Source organism: Dipodomys merriami, unplaced genomic scaffold (assembly GCF_024711535.1).
Source record: "Dipodomys merriami isolate MVZ:Mamm:240054 unplaced genomic scaffold, mDipMer1.0.p SCAF_28, whole genome shotgun sequence".
In the NCBI taxonomy this organism is placed as follows: domain Eukaryota; kingdom Metazoa; phylum Chordata; class Mammalia; order Rodentia; family Heteromyidae; genus Dipodomys; species Dipodomys merriami.
Window position 1 is genome coordinate 18,896,610 of NW_027204270.1, and position 22,695 is coordinate 18,919,304.

The window sequence follows — 22,695 nt, forward strand, 5'->3', positions numbered from 1 at the left end:
TGTCCCCAGCATACATTCTATTCATCTGTTTCTTCCTCTCAATCTGATTAATTTAAAAATCATAGGTGTTCCTATGTCTATGAGCACTTCATTCTTTTCCTTGCTGAGTAGTATTCCCTGGTATTGATTCATCATGATATTCTTATCCATTAGCCTAGTGATGAACACTTGGGTGTTTTGAGGGGTTTTTGTTTTTTTGTTTGTTTTTGTTTTTCACACTGATGCTGGGGTTTGAACTCAGAGCCTGGGTGCTGTCCTTTAACTTTTTATTGCTGAAAGCTAGCACACTACCTCGTGAGCCACAGCTCCACTTGTGGCTTTTTTGGTGGTTCATTGGAGATCAGAATCTCATGGACTTTCCTGCCTGGGCTGGCTTGGAACCATGACGCTTCTCATCTTCCTGATTAGCTAGGATTACAGGCACGAAGCCCCCTGTGCCCGGTTCCAGTTTTTGACTATTACCAGCACCAGTTTGATGAACATGCATACCCACACTGGACAAACATACTCATTGCTTTTGGGAAAATAGCTGAGTGGGCCATGGATCATATGGTGGTGTAGGTAGAAATGATTAAGAAGCTGCCAATGTTTCTCCCAAGTGTTTGGACCATTTTGCATCCCTACCAGCGATGTATGAGGATCTCAGTTTCAACTCAGCTGTCCCACACTGCATGAGGGCAGTATTTCCAAACTTAGGCATTCAAAGAGACTGGGTAGTTGAAATTCCTTGCAGTCTTAATTTGCATTTCCTTATAAGGTTGACCTAATGAGGTTGGCTATCATGAACTTAAAACATACATATTTGTTTATCTTCTTTGGAGAAATGTCCTTCAAATACTTGCCTAAGTTTTTCAATTTTTTTTTAATTTTTAATTTTTATTTTTTGCCTGTCCTGGGCAAAAAATTCAAGTTCAAGCCCCTGAACTTCTTTGTGCTCAAGGCTAGTGCTCTACCACTTGAGCCACAGGGCTGCTTTTGGCTTTTTCTGAGTAGTTTATTGGAGATAAGAGTCTCACAGACTTTCTGGCCCAGGCTGGCTTCAAACTGTGATCCTCAGATCTCAACCTCCTGAGTAGCTAAGATTACAGTGGTGGTACACTTTTTGTTTGTTTGTTTTTTTGCATGTGGCTATCCAATTATTCTCCCACCATTTATTGAAGATGACCCTTTCTCAAAGTTGTTGTCACAAATCAACTTGCATGTACCTGAATTCTCTCTTTAGTGCTAGGGATTAAACCTAGGGCTTCGCCCATCCTGGGCAGGAGCTCTACCACTGGGCTGCATTGCACCCTACAATCTGTTTTGTCCCACTCACATACTTATGATTATTCAAATATACCATCTTTATCAGTAACTTTGTAATACATGTAGAAATCTGTGCACAATCTCCTACCTACTAAGGGGTTCAGGGAGCATTATGTCAGCAGTACTGGAAACTGAACTCAAGGCTTAGTGGTTGCTAGGCAGGTGCTCTCTCTCTCTGAAGCCATGCCTCCAGCCCAAAGAATGGTGTTTATTTCTTGCTTTCTTGGGGTCCCATTCACTCTCCCTGGCCTGGGGGCGGAGGGGGAGGGCGTGGAGCATGGAGTAGAATTTGGGTAGGTCATACTTTCTCTGTGTCTTAATTTCCTTATCCCTCACAAGATGGGCCCAATGCAGACTTACAGGGGCTCTGGGGGACTCAGTGGGATGATGCCAGCAGGGGGCGGGACATAGTGCATAATCGCTGGTCTCAGCATAAGTGTCTGTTATCAGTCACCACCAGGTCACCAGGCAGCAAACGGGTCAAATGTGACACAATCAACAGAGTCTTCTTGTACCTTGGACAGCTGGGGACAGTCCGTGGGTGACGATGTCCCCAGGGAGAGAAGCATCTCATGGGAGTCTCTGCCACAGCTCACCCCAGGGGGAGGTGAGGACAGCTCGCAGAAAGCAATGCTGCTGATGCCCCTGGAAGCTGCAGACGAAACCACAGCCAGTCCCTCCTTGACACCCACGCCAGAACCTCAAGCCCACAAGCAAGGGTAGGTCACACGCACAGCCATCCCCTGCCCTGACTGCCGTCCTACGGCACAAATGGGCTAAGATCTAGTGCTGGCTGCCCTGTGATCTGCTGTAGAAACATCACACAATTCCTGAACTTCTGGGCCTCAGTCTCCCCATCGGCACCATCTTTTGCTTGGTGGCTGGTGTGCATGAGAACATGAGAGGCGGGTTGGGGGGATGGAGCATCCTGGGAGGCTTAGAGGTGGGCACAAGGGGCAACCTTGAGCTGAGCCCCTCTGCTGGGGTCTCTCCCCTCTCTAGGGGCAAGGCTATGGAGGACCAGCCAGCGCCAGAGCCTCTTCTGCCAGTAAGTAGGACCAGTAGGGGATGGGAATGGGGAACAGGGTGTGGGCTGACAGGGAATCAGAACAAAGAAGGGCAAAGACAGAAATAGGATGGCGCTGGGCATCAAATGGGGGAGGGGGGAGGTGCAGTATGAGCCTGTGTGTAAGAGCATGACATGTGATTGCACACGTGTGAGGATGACACTTGTGGTTCCACACCAGCATGAATTCTTCCACAACGTGCCCTTAGCCAGCACTTCCCTGAATACCTGGAGGCTGGCCCCACCCTGCCATTTCCCTTTTTTAATATATATTTTTTATTGTAAAGATACTGTACGGATTAGGTAATGAGTAGATTTCCTACTGAGCACTGTTACCTCCTCCTTTTTTTTCCCCTACCATCCCTTCTCTCCCCACCTCCCCAATTCTTCCCCATCCCCCCTTTTTTTCCTTCCTTTTTTTTTTTTTTTGTCAGTTGTGGGGCTTGAACTGGGCCTGGCGCTGTCCCTGAGCTCTTCAGTTCAAGGCTAGCGCTCTACCACTTGAGCCACAACACCATTTCTGGTTTTCTGGTGGTTTATTGGAGATAAGAGTCTCATGGACTTTCCTGCCCAGGCTGGCTTTGAACCTCGATCCTCCGATCTCAGCCAGGATCTCTAGCTGACATCTCAGCTAGGATTATGGGTGTGAGCCACCGGCGCCCAGCTGCTTCTTCCTTTCTGTATCCTGGTACTGGTTGAACTTGGGGCCTTGGTGCTGTTCCTCAGCTGTTTTGCTCAAGGCTGGCACTCTTCGCTTTTTGTTAGTTAATTGTACGTAAGAGTCTTGTGGATTTTCCTGCCTGGGCTGGCTTTAAATGTGATCAGATCTCAGACCCTGTGTAAATCCCAGGCTCTTGTAGCCTGCTGCCTGGCTGAGTTCTGTGGAGGGGAGTTCTCTCCTCATTCTGAATGAGTCCAGGGCAGGACACCATGTTCCCACCTCACAGCTGCTGCAGGTCCAGTCTTCCTCATCTCAGCAAGCCAGACATTTCTGATTCTCCCCCCCCCAATAATCCTTATAATCTGGCATATCAGGAAGCCCTACAGAGCACTGCCTACGAAGTAAATCCTGCCTCCGCCTCTCTCCTGCCTTCCCTTCCTCATCACCCTGATCCAGGCTGCATCCTCTTAGAGTAAGACCAAAAGCCATAAGGCTTTATGACCACGTTTGGTGAGATTTCTATTTATTGGATATACAACACTTATTTATACCTTAGGGCCCTTGCACAAGCTATCCCTGTGCCTGAAATGTACCCATAGATATTCTCATGGCTGACTCTACACAAGTCAGCAAAGTTTCAGTTTAAATGTTAGTTTCTTAGCAGTCTTTGATGGCTACCCCAAAATAGCTTGCCAGCAGCACTTTCACATTAAGGATAATGTAGGACCATGTAGTACTTATGTGACATGATTATACTCATTTATAAGCCTACTTATTATCTAGAACAGAATATGTTACTTACTATGTTATTCTGTGTTATTCACTCTGTGTTACTAACATGGACTGTTAATCACCACTGCATGCTCTGTGCCTAAAACAATGTCCGGCACACAGTAGGTACTCAACATGAACCTGGTGGTGAATGAGTGGGTGGGAATCATAGCAAGCACCTGCCTGGGCTGACAGGAAGTCAGATGAAAAACAGGAAGTGATCTTTGCCTAAGTATTTTCTCCTCTTTCCAGCCCTGCCCAATCCTGTGGACGATATGGAAAAGGAGAAGGGAGGAGAGGGAAAAGGAGAGAAGAAGAAGAGTAGGGAGGGGGAGAAGGGAAGAGGATAGGGGAGAGGAGGAGAGGGTCCCGGAGAAAAGAGGCTTGTCAAAGCTAAGCCCAGCAGGTAGGGCAGAGTGAAGAAGGTGGAGTTGGGGCACTGGGAGATGAATTCTAAAGGCTGGTGTGGGGGCAGATTGTGCCCACTCATGATGCCAGGGTGAAGATCTGGGGGGGGGTACATTTCAAGTCTAAGCCAAGCGATGAACCAATTTTAGGCAATATTGTGAGATGACGTGACTTGAGCTGGCGTCACATGATTGCAGTAGCTGCCTGTCTAATGGACTGGGCTCTGGGACCAGGGCAGAAATTGGGGCAGGGCACTGGCAGACGGACAGTGTGTGACTGAGGCCAGGGGTGTGGTGGAAGGTATGAAAGGAAGCACACAGGATTTTGGAGGTGGTGCCAACGGGACTTGTTGCAGGGCTGCCTGGTAGACAGGTAGGCTGGAAGAAGCAGAAATCTGAAAGCTTTAGTCTGACTCCATTAGCAAGGCTGCTATCCAAAAATCTGCTGGTGCTGGTGGCTCACACCTGTAATACTAACTACTCAGGAGGCTGAGATCTGAGGATCACAGTTTGAAGCTAGCTAGCCTGAGCAAGAAAGTCTATGAGACTATCTCCAGTTAACCAGCAAAAATCCCAGAAGTGGAGCTGTGGCTCAAGTAGAAGAGTACCAACGCTGAAAAATCCTGAATATTCAGAGGAGGTTCAGAGGAGGAGGGGCAGCCCCAGATTTATCAGTCAGTTTGGGGACTGCAGGCCTCCCATATGTCCTCCCCTGTCCCCAGGAGATGAGGGACGTTGGCAAGAAGGTGGCACTGGGCCATGTGCAGAAGTCAATGCAGGAATCTGGGGTGACTGCAGGGACCCCGAGCCCCGGGACCCTGTTCCAGGGGTTCATGAAGTGCCTGCTAGAGGTGGAAGAAGAGGAGGCCACCCACCGGAAAGCCTCGAAGGCCCGGGCTCTGGCAGCCCGGAGGTCCTCTAGGACTCCCACGACTATGCCCTTATCAGTGTCTGTCAGCAACTCAGCCCCAGCCTCACCTCTGACCCTGAATCAGCCTTCCATCTTGGCCTCGGCTACCATCCCAACGTGGACCCAGCAATCAGTTCCAACCTCTGCCCCCATGGCAGCCACAGCCACCGGGTCAGAGCCTGGCCCAGTCCTGCTGACCCCCAACCCGGAGCTAGCCTGGAGATGGCCAGACCCCATGCCCCACAACGAGAGGAACTACCCTAAGGCATGGTAGGAACCCTGGGGCCAGGGCTGCTATACTCAGCCTTGTTTGGATGCGGGTCCCTTGTCCCCTTCATACTCTTGTCGCTGTCTGCCTGCTCTGTCCCTGACTCCTACCCTCCCCTGTCTTCTCTGAGCTCCCTACTCCAGCAACTCCAGCCTTCTGGTTCCTTTTCCCCCTCCCCTCTCCTTGCTTCCTCTTCTTTCTGTCCCTTAGATCACTGCCCCTCCAGCTCAGCCCCACTCCTCCTCTGGGTCCCCCTGTCCCCTCCTCCCTCCTCCCCCTCTCTTCCCCCCTCCCTGCTCCCCAGGGTTTCAAGAACACTCCCATGTCACATGACCCTCTTCTGCCCTGCCTTCCCTCCCTGGCGACCTAGGGGCAGCTCTGGGCAGGAAGGGTCCAGCCGCACGCTGCCCTGGCCGCGCTGCCCTGGGCCTGTCACCCTCTGCAGGCAGGAGATGGAAGAGCGTGGCCTCCGGTGGTGCCAGAACTGGGAGGAGCAGTTTGAGGAGCAGCTAACCACCAAGCAGGAGGAAGGTGGGCCGGGCAGCTGCCCCAGGGTCTCCTGCACTCAGCCTGGGCACCGGGCAGGGCAGGGGGGACGGCAACCCGCAAGGCCACTCCCACCGGATCCTTAAAACTCTGGGGTGTGCTGGGGGTCCCCAGAGCCGCCTCAAGGGGAGAGAGCTGCAGACTCTGAGGCCTCTTCTGCCTCCTCTACTCCGTGTTCCTGCATGTATCCTCTCTGGGGACAGCTCGTAGGGCAGAGGGCCCCCTGGTCCCATACAGTGGCTCTGCTTGTAACCAGCCCTAGGCAGGCTTCTGCGTACCACTCATCCGAAAGTTAAAAAGTTCTGAACCTCCATCCTGGGTGAGGAGCAGTGCCCTCTCCTCTCTAGGGTTCTTGGGAGGGACATCACGTGGTGAGCTCCTCACCACTCTGTCTGGGCCCTAGAATATGTCTGCCCATCCCCCACTCCTCCCCAAACTCTGACTAGCATGGTCCCTTCCTCGTCCTTCCTGAATGCATTCAAGTCTGCTGTAACATCCTTAAAACTCTATTTTTAGCGTTAAATTCCCTAGGCTGCTAGGCATGGTGATACAATTCTGTAATCCCAGCGCTCAGAAGGCTGAAGCAGGAGGGTCTCTAGTAGAGGCCAACCTAGGCTATACAGTGAGACCCTGCCTTGAACATCCCATGTCATTTGGGAGCCAGGGGTCAAGATGTTTTCCTAAGTACAGCTCTACCTTCTTGAGCTACTCACAAACAATAAGCTAGCCCTGTTGTCATGGAGATGCAACATTTCCATCTCCAAGGCTCACCAGTCTTTGTCAGGCAAGAAATGAGCCGACTGCTTTCATCCCTGTGGCTTTTTTTGGTTTTGGTAGAGATGTGTGTGTGTGTGCTGGTCCTGGGGCTTGAACTCAGGGACTGGGTGCTGTCCCTGAGCTTTTATGCTCAAGGCTAGCACTCTACCTCCTAATCACAGCTCCACTTCTCAGTGGAGATAGGATTTTCATGGTCTTTCCCGCCTGGACTGGCTTTGGACCATGATCCTTAGAACTCAGCCTCCTAAGTAGCTAGGATTGTAGGCCTGAGCCACTATCCCTCAGTTTGCTTTGCTATTTTTTTATTTTTTGGGTCCGGTTGTGGGGCCTGAACTCTGGGCCTGGGCACTGTCCCTCAGCTCTTCAGCTCAAGGCTAGCACTCTACCACTTGAGCCACCCAGTGCCACTTCCGGCTTTTTTCTTTTTGCTTATGTGGTGCTGAGGAATCGAACCCAGGGCCTCATGCATGCAAGGCAAGCGCTCTACCACTGAGCCACCTTCCCAGCCCCTGCTTTGCTATTTTAATGAGCTGTGGGTGGGATGGACAGGGGCAGCAAGGCCCACCCTGTGCCTGGGGTAAGCCTGCCCCCCCTATCAGCCTTCCGCAGCTACTTCGACATTTTCAACGGCCCTGGTGAGGTGGACGCAGAGAGCCTGAAAAACATCCTGTTCCTTATGGGCTTCACCCTGACACAGGCCCAGGTAGAGGACGCGCTGATGAGTGCTGATGTCAATGGTAAGCAGGGCAGGGGGCTTCACTCTGAGCCCCAGGTTGGGTCTGCCTGGGCGCAGGGGCTTTCCCGCTTGAACAACCCATGCTTTTTGTTTTGTTTTTGTCTAGTTTTTTGCTGGTCATAAGGCTTAAACTCAGGGCCTACACACTGGCCCTGAGCTGTTTTGCTCAAAGCTGTCGCTCTACTATTTTGACCCATGGACTACTTCTGGTTTTTTAGTGGTTAATTGGAGATAAGGGTCTCACAGGGACTTTTCCGCCTGGGCTGGCTTCAAACCATGAGATCTAAGGATCTCAGCCTCCTAAGTAGCTAGACTGCAGATGTGAGCCCCCAGCCTCTGCTTTATCTCCTGTGAGATGTGATCATATACCTTTTTTTTTTTTTTTTTTGCCAGTTCTGGGGCCTGAACTCAGGGTCTGAACACTGTCCCTGGACTTCTTTTGCTAAAGGCTAGCACTCTACCACTAGAGCCACAGAACCACTTCTGGCTTTTTCTGTTTATGTGGTACTGAGGAATCCAACCCAGGGCTTCATGTATGCTAGGCAAACACTCATACCATTAAACCATATTCCCAGCCCATGAGCATATACCCTTTAGAGATGAGGAAACTAAAGCTTCCTAGGGTTAAAAGACTTAGTCAAAGTCAACTGGGCAAGAAGTGGTAGACCTGAGATTTGATCACAGACCCGTAGCTTCTAACTCAGAATTTAGTTTTCTTTCTCCTTTCTATATTTTTCTGCCTTGAACCTGCATTACTTTTACAATCACACCCAATGAGTGAAGGCTAGTGCCATGGCCAGGGTTGCTCTAGAAGGTCCCTGGCCACCCTGTCACCCCTCTGGCCCACTCAGGAGATGGACACGTGGACTTCAAAGACTTCTTGGCTGTGATGACGGATACCAGGCGCTTCTTCTGTTCTGTGGGTGAGCAGGGACAAGTTCAAGCCACTCAGAGCTGAAGGAGGGATCTGGAGGCAGACAGGGGTAGGATACCCAGGGGTCCTCCAATGGTAACAGTAACCACCCCATCCTATGTACCAGAACACAATCCCCCGACGGACACCGCCCCGCCGAACCCTCACACACTGCTCTTTGAGATCCTGTCTCTGCTCGTGGAGATGTTGGCCCTACCGGAGTCAGCCTTGGAGGAGATCACAAAGTGAGTTGGGATTGGAGCACTGGATATGGAGGGTGGTAGCATAATGGTGGAATCTAATGTTTTGACAACAGAAGATTTTTGACAGGACTCTTAGTTGCAGATGAGAAAAATTCCAGTAAAAGCAGGCAAATGTATCACCTTAAATAACTGGTCTGAGCTTCAGGAATGGCTGGATCTAGGAGACCAAAGGGTATTAGTAAGGCTTTATCTCTCCACCTGTCTATTTCTGTGTGTTTGGAAGTTCAGGGAGACTCTCCACATGGAAATGATGGTAGTGTGCAGCCCATATTACACTCTCCTAAGAAGCACAGCAGTTATTTGTGTGTGTGCACAGCTGTAGATCATTTATCATGTGCACTATAGAGACACTATTATGCAACATGACTATCATAAGACCTTTAAACATGAGGCTATGTTCAATTTCCAGCAAATATTCCTTTTTTTTCTTTTTTTTTGGGTCCGGTCGTGGGGTCTGAACTCTGGGCCTGGGCACTGTCCCTCAGCTCTTCAGCTCAAGGCTAGCATTCTACCACTTGAGCCACAGCGCCACTTCTGACTTTTTTTTTTTTTTTTTTTTTGCTTATGTGGTGCTGGGGAATCGAACCCAGGGCCTCATGCGTGCAATGCAAGCGCTCTACCACTGAGCCACCTTCCCAGCCCCCCAGCAACTATTCTTGTCTCTAGGAACCTATGGTCAAGAATTTCTCTCCAGCAGGGCGCTGGTGGCTCACGCCTGTAATCCTAGCTACTCAGGAGGCTGAGATCTGAGGATCGCGGTTCAAAGCCAGCCCGGGCAGGAGAGACCGTGAGACTCCTATCTCCAATAACCCAGAAAAACCGGAAGTGGCGCTGTAGCTCAAGTGGTAGAGCGCTCGCCTTGAGCTGAAGAGCTGAGGGACAGCGCCCAGGCCCAGAGTTCAAGCCCCACGGCTGACCAAAAAAAAAAAAAAAAAAGAATTTCTCTCCAGAGCTGAGAAGGTGGCTCAGTGGTAGAGCATTTGCCTTGCATGCCTGAGGCCTGGGTTCGATTCCTCAGTACCACATAAGCAAAAAGAAAAAACCCAGAAGTGGCGCTGTGGCTCAAGTGGTAGATCACTAGCCTTGAGCTGAAGAGCTGAGGGACAGTGCCCAGGCCCAGAGTTCAGGCCCCACGACTGGACCCCCCCTAAAAAAAAAAAAAAAAGAATTTCTCTCCAGAATTAAGTTTTTAAACTTTCGTTGTTGTTGGTGGTCGTGGGTCTTGAACTCTGGGCCTGGGCGCTGTCCCTCAGCTCTTCAGCTCAAGGATAGCGCGCTACCACTTGAGCCACAGCACCACTTCTGGTTTTCTGGTGGTTAATTGGAGATAAGAGTCTCATGACTTTCTTGCCCAGGCTGGCTTTGAACTGTAATCCTCAGATCTCAGCCTTCTGAGAGGCTAGGATTATAGGCATGAGTCACTGGCGCCTGGCAAGTTTTTAAACTTTTTGGTCTCAATATTTTTTTTGGGGGGTGGGATATTGGGGTAGGGACTGCTCCTGGGGCTTGAACTCTGGACCCAGGCACTATCCTTGAGCTCCTTCTGCTCAATGTTAGCACTCTACTACTTGAGCCATAGCACTACTTCTGGCTTTTTCTTGATTAATTGGAGATAGTCCTAGACACTTTCCTGTCCCAGCTGGCTTCAAACCGTGATCCTCAGATATCAGAATCCTGAGTAGTTAGGATTATAGGTGTGGGCCACCAGTGCCCCACTTTTTTTTCTTTTTGCCAGTCATGGGACTTGAACTCGTGGCCTGAGCTTCTGCTCAAGGTTAGTGCTCTACCACTTGAGCCACAATGTCACTTCTTTTTCTGTGTATGTGGTACTGAGGAATTGAACCCAGGGCTTCATGCATGCTAGGCAAGCACTCTAGCCACATTCCCAGCCCTGACTTACATTCTTAAAAGGGCATGGCTTCCTTCTGTCTGATCCCAACACCTGCACTCCAGCCCTCTCTAGAGAGCTGCCTTGAGCCCAAGCCCACACCTCCTGCTATGCCAGATAGGCAACTAGCCCTAGGCAGACAGCAGCTGGGGATAAAAGGTATCCCTGTGTATCTTCCTTCTCAGGAATAAAGATGTAATAAGGATTTGCTTTCTAGTATGCACCAATTAGGTATCAGAGTGGAGCCCCTCAAAGGCCCTCCTCCAATATTTCCTTGGCTAGGGTTCAGACCACAGAAAAGGGTGAGCCTGTGACCAGATAACCAGAGCCCCAGGGGGAGGATTTAAGATTGATTCTGCCAGGCATCAGGTGGCTCACACCTGTAATCCTAGCTCTCAGGAGACTGAGACAGGATCGTGGTTCAAAGCCAGACTGGGCAGTAAAGTCCGTTAGAACTTTATCTCCAATTAACCACCAGAAAACCAGAAGTGGTGCTGTAGATCAAGTAGTAGAGCGCTATAGCCTTGAGCTGAAGAGCTGAGGGACAGTGCTCAGACCCAAACTTCAAGCCCCATGACCAAAATAAATGAATAATGCTCTACCACTGGAGCCACAGTGCCACTTCCGGCTTTTTCTATTTATGTGGTGCTGAGGAATCGAACCCAGGGCCTCATGCATGCAAGGCAAGCACTCTACCACTGAACTACCTTCCCAGCCCTTTTATTTCTTTACTATTTAGGTTTTCTACTTCTTCCTGAGTCAGTTTTGGTTATTTGTAATTGTAGGATTCTTCCATTTCTTCTAGTTCCAAGCGTACCCTTCTAGTTCCCACCTGTTCCCAGGTTTTGTTCATTTATGGTATGGCTCCATCAGTCAGTTTTGTTTATGGTGTGGCTCTCCCATCCAGTCTGTGTCCAGGTGGTTGGTTTGGGAAGGGCTGCGGAGAGCAGCAGGAGGGATGTCTGCAGTAGAAACAAGGCAATGATGGGCTGCAGAGTCATGGCCCCAAAGATATTCTGAGGAATGCTTTGTGGTGGCTTGGGAAGAAAGGAAAAAAGCCAGGCTGGGAACGTGGCTCAGTGGTAGAGCGCTTGCCTTGCATGCATGAGGCCCTGGGCTCGATTCCTCAGCACCACATAAGCAGAAAAAAGCCAGAAGTGGCGCTGTGGCTCAAGTGCTAGCCTTGAGCTGAAGAGCTGAAGGACAGCACCCAGACCCAGAGTTCAGGCCCACGACCGGACCCCCCCCCAAAAAAAAAAAAAAAAAAAAAGAAAGAAAGGAAGGAAAAAGCCTTACACCCTGGCCACCACCTCCAGTGACCAAGGGTGATCTACTCATGTTGAACGACTTGAGTGTCATCCCTGAGGAGCACAGGTGTCAACCTGTGGCAGACCCTAGGTAGGTCCTGTGGATGACCTGAGCAAAGGTGGTGGAACCGTGAAGAAACAGTTGCTGTGGCGGTTAGGCAGGGCTGAGATTGTGAAGCCCCGGTGTGGCAACTCTTCCCATTCTTCCCCAGGCAGCAGCCAACAGCACTGTTTGCTGAATGAACATGAGGCAGACTCATGGGGGAGGGTTGGTAAAGAGCAAAGAAAAGAAAGTTGGTTGTGGGTTCTGATGGTCAAGCACAGGCTGTGGGGCCAGCATCTGGAGCCTAGCAGGCAGATCTGTCTATAGGAGCAGAAGGTATACTTTCCGTAGATGGTCCTCATGCTGAAATCTGGAAGGGTGAGTACTAGTTGGCTACATGGCTGGTTTAGAAAATAGTTGCTCATCTAAATAAAAAGTTCAGTAACAGCTGGACACCGGTGACTCACACCTGCAATCCTAGCTACTCAGGAAACTGAGGGCTGAGGATTGCAATTCAAAGCTAACCTGGGCAGAAAAGTCCATGAGATGCTCTTCTTCAATGAATCACAGTAAAAGTTGAAAGTGGAGCCGGGCACCGGTGGCTCACGCCTGTACTCCTAGCTACTGAGGAGGCTGAGATCTGAGGATCACAGTTCAAAGACAGCCCGGGCAGAAAAGTCCGTGAGACTCTTATCTCCAATTAACCACTAGAAAAAAATGGAAGTGGTGCTGTGGCTCAAGCGGTAGAGTGCTCACCTTGAGCTGAAGAATGCAGGGACAGCGCCCAAGCCCAGAGTTCAAGCCCCACAACCAACAACAACAACAAAAAAAGTTGAAATTGGAGCTGTGGCTCAAGTGATAGAACGCTAGCCTTGAACAGAAGAAACTCAGGAACAGTGCCCAAGCTCTGAGTTCAAGCCTTAGAACCAGCACAGAAACAAACAAAAAGTTTAGTGACTAAATGTGTGTGTGAATGGTGCCAAGTGCTTGATGGTACCATTCCATCCCTGTCTTACCCAGGAGACTCCTGTGTCCCAGAGAGGCCATGGGACAGGGGAGAGCCTTCCTCTACTTGGGACTGAGGCCCACAACAGGGCTTGTCATCCTGCTACCACTAGCCAGGGGCTCAGAATAGGGGATCAGGAGAAGGGGTGAATGTAGGCACAGCTGGTTTGAGCTGGTGGACACTGCTTCCCCAGCTACTACAAGAAGAAGTTGCAGGAAGGCATCTGCAAGACTCGAGAGATGGACTCAGCCACAGGCAGGATCCGGTCGAAGAAGAAGCTTTTGTACAGTCCCCAGCAGGCAGACAGCTTTGAAGTCCCTGAACGAAGGGTGCTCAGGATCCTGAGCCGGCTAAAGCAGCAGAACTATGGTAAGGACCCAGTGGGCTGGGCTGGGAAAGTAGCACCCGCCCACCTGGCCTGCTTTCCCGAATCCCCACAAAGCCAGTCCTAAGGGGGCACTTCCTATTTCAGACTTAGCTTTTACTAAATGAGCTCTTCACCACTATCTGACATGTAGCTCTGACTACAGGCTCCTCACAGGGCTCTTCTCTTGTCTTAAGAGCTGAGCAAAGGCTAGTCTCAAAAGCCAAGACTGAAAAGGGAGCAGCTACGGAAAAAATGAGCAATGGCTGCCTAACACTGGTGGAGAACCCACTAGACTGGGCTGCAGTGCTGGCTCTTTGTACAGGTGTCTGTCCTAGGGTCACATACCTACCCCATATCTCAGACAGAAAAAGAACCTGAGGACTCTTAACCTGCTGTCCCCTTTCCCCTAGCCTGTGTCCTGGAAAGGGGAGTCTGCATGTTCTACTGGGCCACTCCCACCCAGGTATCACTGATTAGCCAAGTGATGAGCAGGGACTGTTGCAGTCTTTCTCAATGTGCTCACCAGACTTGGCCAGGAGTCCTCAAAAAGATTTTCTTTGATGTTGGTACTAAGGCACGAACTCTAGGCCCTACACTCTCACCACTGGCACTCTACCACTTGAGCCACGCCTCTACTACCAGCTGTTTGCTGGTTAGTTGGAGATAAAGCTCTCAGATTGTCTGCCCAGGTTGGCTTTGAGACTTGATCATAGCTCAGCCTCCTGAGTAGCGGGGGTTACAGGGGTTAGCCACTGGTGCTGGCTTGTAACATCTTTTAAACTGTGTTCATCCAAGTGCTTTATCACCCCTAAACTCTCATCATCCACTTGCAAGACAGGTACTACTACCAACCACTGCCAACCCAGGGGGATACCCAAATCCAATCAAGATCATTATGTTGGCAAAGCTTGGTCTCCAGTCTCCCAAGGGTGGCTATGTTTTTTGTTGTTGTTGTTTTGTTTTTGGGGTTTTTTTTGGGTCCGGTCGTGGGACCTGAACTCTGGGCCTGGGCGCTGTCCCTCAGCTCTTCAGCTCAAGGCTAGCACTCTATCACTTGAGCCACGGCACCACTTCCGGCTTTCTTTTCCTGCTTATGTGGTGCTGAGGAATCGAACCCAGGGCCTCATGCATGCAAGGCAAGCACTTTACCACTGAGCCACCTTCCCAGCCGGTGGCTATGTTTTGAAGCATTCCTTTTCCTGTTTCCTACCACCAGCTGCTAACCTGCAGAGCCCCTATGCCCAGGTACCCTGCATCCCACTCTGCCCTCGAATGGACAAGAAGATGGTGCGTCGGAAGCTAGGCAATCACTTCATGCTGGGCCAGTGTGTCCCCACCAGCCTAGGCCCCGACCTCCGTAGCTTCTTATTCCAGTCGGGACCCCAAGGAAGCAGGTGGGTGCTGAGGGCCCCATAGGCTCATCTACCTTCTTTTCTTTTGGCTGTGGGCCTTGAACTGTGGGTCTGGGTGCTGTTCCTCAGCTCTCAAGGCTAGCACTCTACCACTTGAACCACAGCAACACTTCTGGTTTTCTGGTAGTTAATTGTTTCATGGACTTTCCTGCCTGGGCTGGCTTTGAACCGTGATCCTCAGATCTCAGCTTCCTGAGTAGCTAGGATTACAGGCATGAGCCACCTGTGCCTGGCACCCCATCTACCTTCTTTCTCATGAGGCCCCTGGCCTATTACCTGTGCAATCCATCCTTCTAAGATGGAAGGCTAGGAAAAATGGGAGAAAGGATCAAGGGGAAGAAACAAACTTGTGTGAAGGGCCTGTGTACCAGGGTCTGTTTCACTGAAGCCGGAAGTACTTAAGCCTTCCTGGACCCAGAACTCAGTGTATCAGGCTAGTGTTGGCTCTTCCTTCATATACAGGGAACTTTACTTCTCTGCCAAGTCAAGGTCCATTTTATTGAGCACCAGGCTTTAGTAACTGGGCAGAGGGGAGTATCCCCTGAATTCCCTTCCACTCCTAGAAGAAAGCTCCCATATCCCCAGGTGTATAAGAATAGCCTATGGCCCAGTAGGGCTGAGAAAAGGACTCTGGTATTTCCCACACTTCTCTGCAGGGAACACAGTTCTGACAGCCAAAAGTGGCTCCGCTCTGTGCAAGCCCGAACCCTCTTGACCCTTTTGGGTCTTCACCCTGGGAACTTCAAGGCCTGAGACAGGAGGGTCATCAGACAGGGCCTGCTGCTGAAATTTGCTTTTATGGCCTGCTAAGCCAATAAACACCTAGAACCTCAAGTCTCTTATGCCTGGTGCCAAAGACCCCCAGTTTCACTGCTCAATCCCTAAGGGCACTGGCTTCAGTGACCTACCCAGGGTTGGGGTTCCTGAGCAGCTGGCCTTTGGAATAAAATCTGTGTGCACTCTCAAAGAAAGCTGGATCCCTCCTCAGATCAGAGTGTTGCCCCACCTTGGGTTGGGGTGCCACAAAGTCGGTTGTATACATAAACCTAGTACCCAAGAAGTCAAGGCCTTGGCCTCTGAAAAGGGAAGGCCTGCACGTATGGGCTTGAGGTAAGGGGTGCACTTCAGCTGGTCTTCTCAACCGAACCCAGGGGCCAAGGGTCCCCTTTCCATGAGCACTTGTCCTCTAACCCACACCACCTGGTCCTTCCCTACCCATCTACTCATTTTTCTTGCAGGATTTAAGGAGCTACTGCTCCTCCAAGTTCAACACACAGCCACAGCAAGAGGCGGAAAGCCAGAAATGGAAATAAGGACAAGGATCTGACAAGTTTAAAACATGTATTTAAAATACAATTTATAAAATGCTTAATCTGCCGACTCAGGAGCCCGCGGGGCAGGGCGGGGGCGGGGGGTGGGGACTGGGGAGAGGCAGCTGCCTACTACAACAGCAGAACAGGACCGCCTGGGGTGCAGCCCTCCCACCTACCCCCATCGGTTCAGACACTCAAGGGGACCATGTGCACCCCTGGAGTCATACAACCAGAAACAGGACCCTGAAGGTTTCTTGAGTCTCTGTTTACCAGGAGGCTGGGTGTAGCCCTGCCGGCCCCTCCCTGAGCACAGCAACCCCAGACGGGGTAGAGCAGGGTATGGCAGGGCAGGGCAGGGCCGGGCAGGGCAAGTGGGCTCTGGAAGGGGCTGATGGCAGCAGATAGGGTGTTGCCTCCTGCCTGCAGGTGGGGAGCACCCTGAGTGAGGGGGCTGAGAAGGGCTGGTCACCAGGCCCGGACCCCCAGCTCCTTTGGTTATAGGCTGACATCAGAGTAGTGGCTCATGGGAAGTGGTTAGCTGGAAGGGCTGAGGCCTGGCTCATGGGGTCCAGAGGAGCTGGAGGAAGGGACAGTACCATGAAGGCAGATAAAGGGGCAGCAGCCTCAGGTTCCTGCCCCTTACCCCCTGGGGATTTCCAAGCCAAAGCCTGCAACTTGCTTAAAAAAAAAAAAAAAAAAAAAGCACTTAAGGAAAGTTACAGACAACTACCAAATTGAGGGGAAAAAAAAGAAAAAAAGAAAAAAGAAAAGGAAAACAACAAACCACACACATACAAAACCCAAACCGTTCTCCATTTCATCTCCCACCTCCCCCAACACATCAGTTTCCTGTTTTCCCTTTCGCTCATTTTGCCTGCCACCTCTCTGTCTAGGAAGCCAAAGGCATGGCAGCTGGGCAGCAGGGACAGGCACACTGTGGGCAAAGCCCTGTCTTTGGCTGAGGGAGGTAGGTGCCACCCTGCACGTTCTCAATGCAGACACCCACCAGCCAGTGCCTGCCTGCCCTCAGCTCCCACCAGGGGTATGCAGCAGGCCCAGGTGGCCCTGTGAACTGAGCCATCATCCCTGGGCCTTCCCACCTGGGCCACCTCTGCACACATCTCCACCTCAGAGGACAGTCTCACCTCAGTCAGGAACCACTATTATTGCAGGGAGGGGTGAACACTTGGTCAGGGCAGTGGACTCTGAGCTAGCAGCCACTCCTGGGGGTGATGGCTCCTCTTACAGATGGAGGCTCGTTCTAGCCCACACGCAGACAACTCCTGGTTTCACAGTTCTGGGCTGTGCTGTGACTCAGTTTCTCCTAAGGGGAAGATGTCAAGGGACACAACAGGACCCTGTCTACCACTGCTACAGGGCAAGGCTTGGTAGCCAGGTGAAGCCAAGGCAGACTGAACCTGCAAAACCTGGCCATTTCGGCTGCCCTAATCCCAAACTACACCAGCCATTCCAAAACCCGTCTATGGGTAGAGGGGCTGTCTGGATGGCATAGTACACTGGTAGAGATCAGAGCACCTGCAAAGAGCCAGGCTGCCCACACACAACTGCCCTGGACAGCTGCCCCTGCCCAAAGAGCCAAACAGGTTCCAGAGACAGGAGACACTGTCTTCATTCCAGGCACAAGCTCTGGAAAAGGGGATTAGGACAGCCTGAACCAGCCTTCTCTGAACCAGCTGGGCATCCATCTTTGCAATGAAACTTTATTCAGACTGGTCCTCTCTCATGGTACTGATTTCACACAGGACGTTATCAGATTTAGTTACCAAGTTGGAGCCATCAAACAGATGGAGCACCACAAGACCCCAAGAGTTCCAGCCTGGCTGGACAGCTCTATCTTCTGTCACTAGGCTGAAGGCCTGGAGTCTTAGAGCCAGGCTTTCTCCTGTCATATGCTGATGGCAAACACTGAACAACCTCACACCTCTTGCTTCTCAGCCCAGGAGTGCTGTCTCACTCCCAGGGCCTTTTCGTTCTCTACAAGTAGCAGGTCTGGCTGGTAGGGAGCCACCCTGAGGGACTGGGGGAGGGTAAGTCGATCACTTTCCCCATCTCCCAAAATACTAGGCAGGAAGGGGGCTGCATCTTCTCCAGGCTCTTGGAGCCTGGATAGCTAGTCTCTTCCCAGGCAGGGCCAAGCCACCCAGGGCTTAGCTGGAGGAGGGAATATAGGCATGGGGTGCTCATCTATCCTGGGGCTATTCAGCCCTGCCCCTTTTCTGGGCAGCAGTAGGAGTATAGAAGCTAAGCTCACCAAAATTCTATTGGGTTAATGTTTCTAGCAAAATTTCCAGAAACATTTTAAAAGTAGACTATTAAACTACCCTTTCTCAATTAAAAATTCATTAAACTGCTAAAACCCCTCCCATGCACTTTTTCCTGCAAATCAGGTATTTGTAAAAACAAAAATAGGAAGAAAAATAAAAAGAAAAGGATATTTTCAAATGGAACTTACTTTTAAGCGATGAAGACACGCACTTAGGGGTGGGTGGGCAGGAGTTCTCATTTGTGTTTTGAGATCCCAAATTAATGAGCATGATAAACTGTTATTGCTGGCACTGGCTTTGCCCCAAGTGGCCATGTGGCACTGTCTGACTCTCTACTCTTGAGTCCTTAGTGGGTCCCCCCAGCCCTCCCCTAGTTTCCACCCTTTCCCCTTCCATTGACTTGGGACAGCCCTTGTCGACGTGCCAATCACAGTGGGAAGGGGGGAGAAGGAAGTCACAGTGCATGGGGTTCAAGGTCACAGTGGGCGGAGCAAGGGGGATCACAGTGCAAGTAAGTTAGGTCGTTCCCTCTGCTCAAGTCCAGCTGTCTGCCATGGCCGTGCGACCCATGGCAGAAGACCCAGGAGGCGGTGATGGTGGCAATGGTGGCATCCTTTCTTGCCTGCATTTATCTTCGCTGTTTAAAGCCTTGTGACCCATCAGGACCCAAAGGCTGTCTGATCACATTACTGGGCTGCCTGCTGTCTTCGGGTTGGGAGATCCTGGTTGGCCTGAAGAAAAGATCAGAGTATAGCTTGTAGAAAGATAGAAGAGATAACCCCAAATTAAAAAAAAAAAAAAATCCACCATGCTTGTAGACACCACAGTGGCTACCAGCTAGCTCTGGCTGTAAAAGGCTGCTTCTGTGGCAAGCAGACTCCAACCACCTCGCCTCTAGCAGCTACAGTATTTACCATTTGGCTTGCCATTACTCAATTTGTAGGCAGAATGTGCTCAGGGCCCATCCTGTTCAGGGCCGTGGCCATGGCTGTCATAGAGCTACATGGTACAGTCTCTAGTGCTGGACTGGGTGGAGCCCCAGCCTCAAGCTCAGATGACCCATAACCCTCTATTCTGTCTCCTGCTTCTTTCCAAACCATGTGGCTACTGATTGGACCCTATTCCTAGAGAAGACTAAAGGAAGTAAACTTTCTATTCTGAGAGAAGAAAACAATGAATTTAAAACAAGGAAAGCACAGATAATTCAAGTCTCAGAAGACCAAGCCAAAGAAACTATTCAAAGTTAAGAGTAGAATCTAACAAATACTCCTTTGCCAGGAAGCAACAAAATGTTATGATGCAGCCTTCAGGAAAACCCCAGCATGAGAAAATCCCAAGATGAAAAAAGGAGTTAGAAAATTTAAAAAACCCCAACCCAGTAGCTCCTAGGAACACCAGGCAACGCAGAAGCACTTCCCGGACACTGGTGTCAGGTAGGCTCGCCACCCTACCGTACTTGCTTAGCGATTCACGTCACTTGGTATTCCCAAGATGCCATTTCTCAGAGTAGGCTTCAGGGAAGTCCTACTAACCTAAGAAGTAGCAGACCTGACTCAAAGCCCATACCTTTTACCTCTGTGTAGCAGTGCCCCTGGTGCCTGTAGACTGGGCAGGCAGCTGGCCAGCAAACCCCAACTGGCCAAGTCTGGCAGGTACTTCTCCTTCTGGGATATGATCAGCCAGGTCTGCTGCACTTACCTGTCGAGGATGGGTTTTTCCTGCTCCTCCTCAGGGCTGGCGCTACCCAGGATCCGCTTCCGGGCCTCGGCGTACTCAGCCTCCCTCTGTGCTAAGGACTTGACTGGAAGGGCAGGCCTGCTGGTGGAGTTGGGGCTGCTGACCACGCCGTTGCTGGTGGGCCTCTTGAGGATGCGGATCTGTGGAGGGGGCCCCGTGGGAAGGCTATCGTCTTGAATCACAATGGGCACTTTGGGAGGAGACTTGGATTTCCTGCTGACAAAGAGCAAACAGAGCTTCACAAATCTTATCTCCACATCCCATACCACCCTCTATGCTCTCTCCCTTCCTACTAACTAAATCATCTGGCCTCTGACCAGATACCCAAATAACCACTCCTCACAGATGTCCCTCCAGAAAGAAGCCTTGCCATGAGCTCTACAGCATATAACTGCCCCACGGACCTAACCTCTGGCAGGCAGGGCCAGCTCACCACCGTGTCCTGGGCCTTCCTCCCCACATGCATCACAGACAAACATTCCATGTCTAGATCCAGTAACTTCCCTACACAGACCAGAGTATAAGAGTTGGGGCCTCAGCCGGGCTTTCCTCTGCATGCACTCAAGCCAAACATTACACGGGAGTCTGCTACACCATCTCTGCCTGGAACCAAGACAGGTTTTACCAAACTGCCCGTGCCTTCTGGCGAGTGCCCTGTGTCTCCCAGAGACAAACTATAGCAGACAATGAAATCACTGGTTCAAAAGGGCTCCTGGCGGAGAAGCCGCCTTTACCAAGGTTCTGGGCTCTGCTCTACAGCGGCGGGGCTGGAGGAATGAAGGCTGACCCTAGAAACAGTGCTTTTTTGTCTCAAAAAAAAATAAAGAGCGTTGTCCAAGGCTGGTAGGTGGACACATCAAGGCCACGTGCCACAAGGAGAGGTGGAACTCATAAACACAGGGAGGGAAAGCAACACAGCAAGGGAAGAAAACAAAAGCCACAGGAAGAGAAAGGGACTGAGGCAGAAATGACCACCCATACCAGCCACCAGGACCCTCCCAAAGCAGTCAACTAGCTTCTCTTTAGAACCAAGAAGGCCGGCAGGGGCCTTTTCCAGAGCCCAGGTTATCAGGAGCAGAGGTGATGGAGGCAGCAAACTGTTTCCAGGGTGAACTAGGCAGGACTGAAACCAAATGCAAAGGGGCCTGTGACCAGGAGAAGTTCCTGAGACAAACAAACAAGAAACCAGCAGTCTGATCTCCCGGGCAAGGAACCAGAAAGCCAATGGCAGGTAGCACCCAAGAGTCCCCTGGGGTCAACTGTGCAGCCTGGTAAGCAAATCCAAAGATCTACCCTCCTTCCTGTCTCTTGTCCCCAAGGACAAGAGAAAAATGACAGGCACCTAAACCCAAAGTGAACCTTGACCTACTAAAAAAATCTACTTTTTCTGGTGCATTGGTGGGAAGCAAAGCTATCCCTAAAGGTCTTCTCAGAACTTACTATAATCTTTCCTTCTAGAACACCTCCATATTCTAAACCCCCCAATCAATGAGACCCAGATAAATCATTTGTCCAAAGTCTCTCTGTCATGGAAGAAGAGACAGGTCCAAAGAGGGAAACAACTGCTCCAATCTCAGCAAGTAGGCACAACCAAGGCCAAAACCCAAACCTGGCCACCAGTACAACTAGTCACCTCCCACTTGCCATCAGGTGACCTCACACAGGGGGCCCACTGAGGTGAGGCAGACACAACACCCCCACCTCATCCCAAAGCCTCCAGTCACCATGTCCTGGTTTCCAGTTGGAGGGAAAGGCGGGCTGGCTGCCCGGGAGCCTGACCTGCTAACCCTAACAGCCAGCTGGAGAGCACCGCGGCCAGCTTTCCAGCAGCAGAGGGCTCAAGCCCTCACACCAGACAGCAGCCTTACCTCTCCTTTTGTGTGATCTTCAGTTTTTTTTCCAACCGTCTGTCTATTTCCTAGAGGAAAAAAATGTATATAAAAAGTGGAAAAAAAATCTCTCTCAAATAAAATCTTTAAGTATTTTCAAAGCTAAGGGCAGTATGCTCTCTTTAGCCAGGGACATGACTGTCCTTTGAGGTGATGGACAGGGCTAGACTGGGGTTCATGGACCATCCCTCCACAGTCCATCCCCCGTTAGCCCCGTGACTGCAGCAAGAGCTCGAGATCTCACTGCGCAGGTGGACTCTTCCTTTGCACAGTCTCCAGCTTGTGTCTTGGCTTGGCCTTTACAAAGACACTCCAAAAAACTTTCTCAATATAAATCTGACCACATTACTTCCACACTTAAATACCCTTCATCTGCTCAAAGGGCCATGTCTGGGCTCCAAGCATCCCTAGCCCACCCATACCTCCTCCTCTCCTGTTTCTTTTTGACAATACAGCAGTACAAGCTATCTACCAGACCTCAAAACCCAATATGCTGTGGTTCTGCCCCTCACAAATTCCCACCTGGCCTGCACAACCCAGATGCTTCCTCCCTGTGAAGTCTTCTCTGCTTCTGAGAAACAGGCTGTCAACTGACCCTCAGAGGGAAACTCCCTGTGCATCCCTTCAGAGCTAATGTATCAACAACTTCACAATCTATTTCTCAGGTGACCCTTACCTAGCAAAAGGCCTAGAGTAAAACAAAAGCATGATGTTTGTGGAACTGAAGTCCCCAGATGGACACTGGGGAGCTGAAGAAGGGAAGACAGTGGAATTTCTCTGGAAACAAAAGCTTGGCAGGTCCTGATTAACACAAAGCCACCATTA

General features: G+C 50.8%; 2 protein-coding genes across 8 annotated transcripts in view; one reads left to right on the forward strand and one right to left on the reverse strand.

Moving 5' to 3' along the window:
- The window catches only part of Spata21 (spermatogenesis associated 21), a 30,209-nt gene extending 14,220 nt beyond the window's left edge, over positions 1 to 15,989 (forward strand). For 2 of the 7 annotated variants that reach the window (XM_070037848.1, XM_070037849.1), the window contains 10 exons: positions 1,756 to 2,024; positions 2,308 to 2,353; positions 4,933 to 5,390; positions 5,834 to 5,919; positions 7,311 to 7,448; positions 8,299 to 8,370; positions 8,488 to 8,605; positions 13,061 to 13,236; positions 14,451 to 14,628; positions 15,303 to 15,635. In XM_070037848.1, the coding sequence (XP_069893949.1) occupies positions 1,756 to 2,024; positions 2,308 to 2,353; positions 4,933 to 5,390; positions 5,834 to 5,919; positions 7,311 to 7,448; positions 8,299 to 8,370; positions 8,488 to 8,605; positions 13,061 to 13,236; positions 14,451 to 14,628; positions 15,303 to 15,399 (1,638 nt within the window). In that variant the 3' untranslated portion in view covers positions 15,400 to 15,635. Of the gene's footprint in view, positions 1 to 1,755; positions 2,025 to 2,307; positions 2,354 to 4,932; positions 5,391 to 5,833; positions 5,920 to 7,310; positions 7,449 to 8,298; positions 8,371 to 8,487; positions 8,606 to 13,060; positions 13,237 to 14,450; positions 14,629 to 15,302; positions 15,637 to 15,884 lie in introns of those variants that run through there. The other 5 variants (XM_070037846.1, XM_070037847.1, XM_070037851.1 and 2 more) reach the window with 4 other exon arrangements.
- Positions 15,971 to 22,695, reverse strand: part of Szrd1 (SUZ RNA binding domain containing 1) — a 33,884-nt gene continuing 27,159 nt past the window's right edge. The window contains exons 2-4 of the mRNA XM_070037037.1: positions 21,850 to 21,899; positions 19,943 to 20,197; positions 15,971 to 18,975 (exon numbers count right to left, since the gene is read on the reverse strand). Of these exons, the coding sequence (XP_069893138.1) occupies positions 18,873 to 18,975; positions 19,943 to 20,197; positions 21,850 to 21,899 (408 nt within the window). The 3' untranslated portion in view covers positions 15,971 to 18,872. The remainder of the gene's footprint in view (positions 18,976 to 19,942; positions 20,198 to 21,849; positions 21,900 to 22,695) is intronic.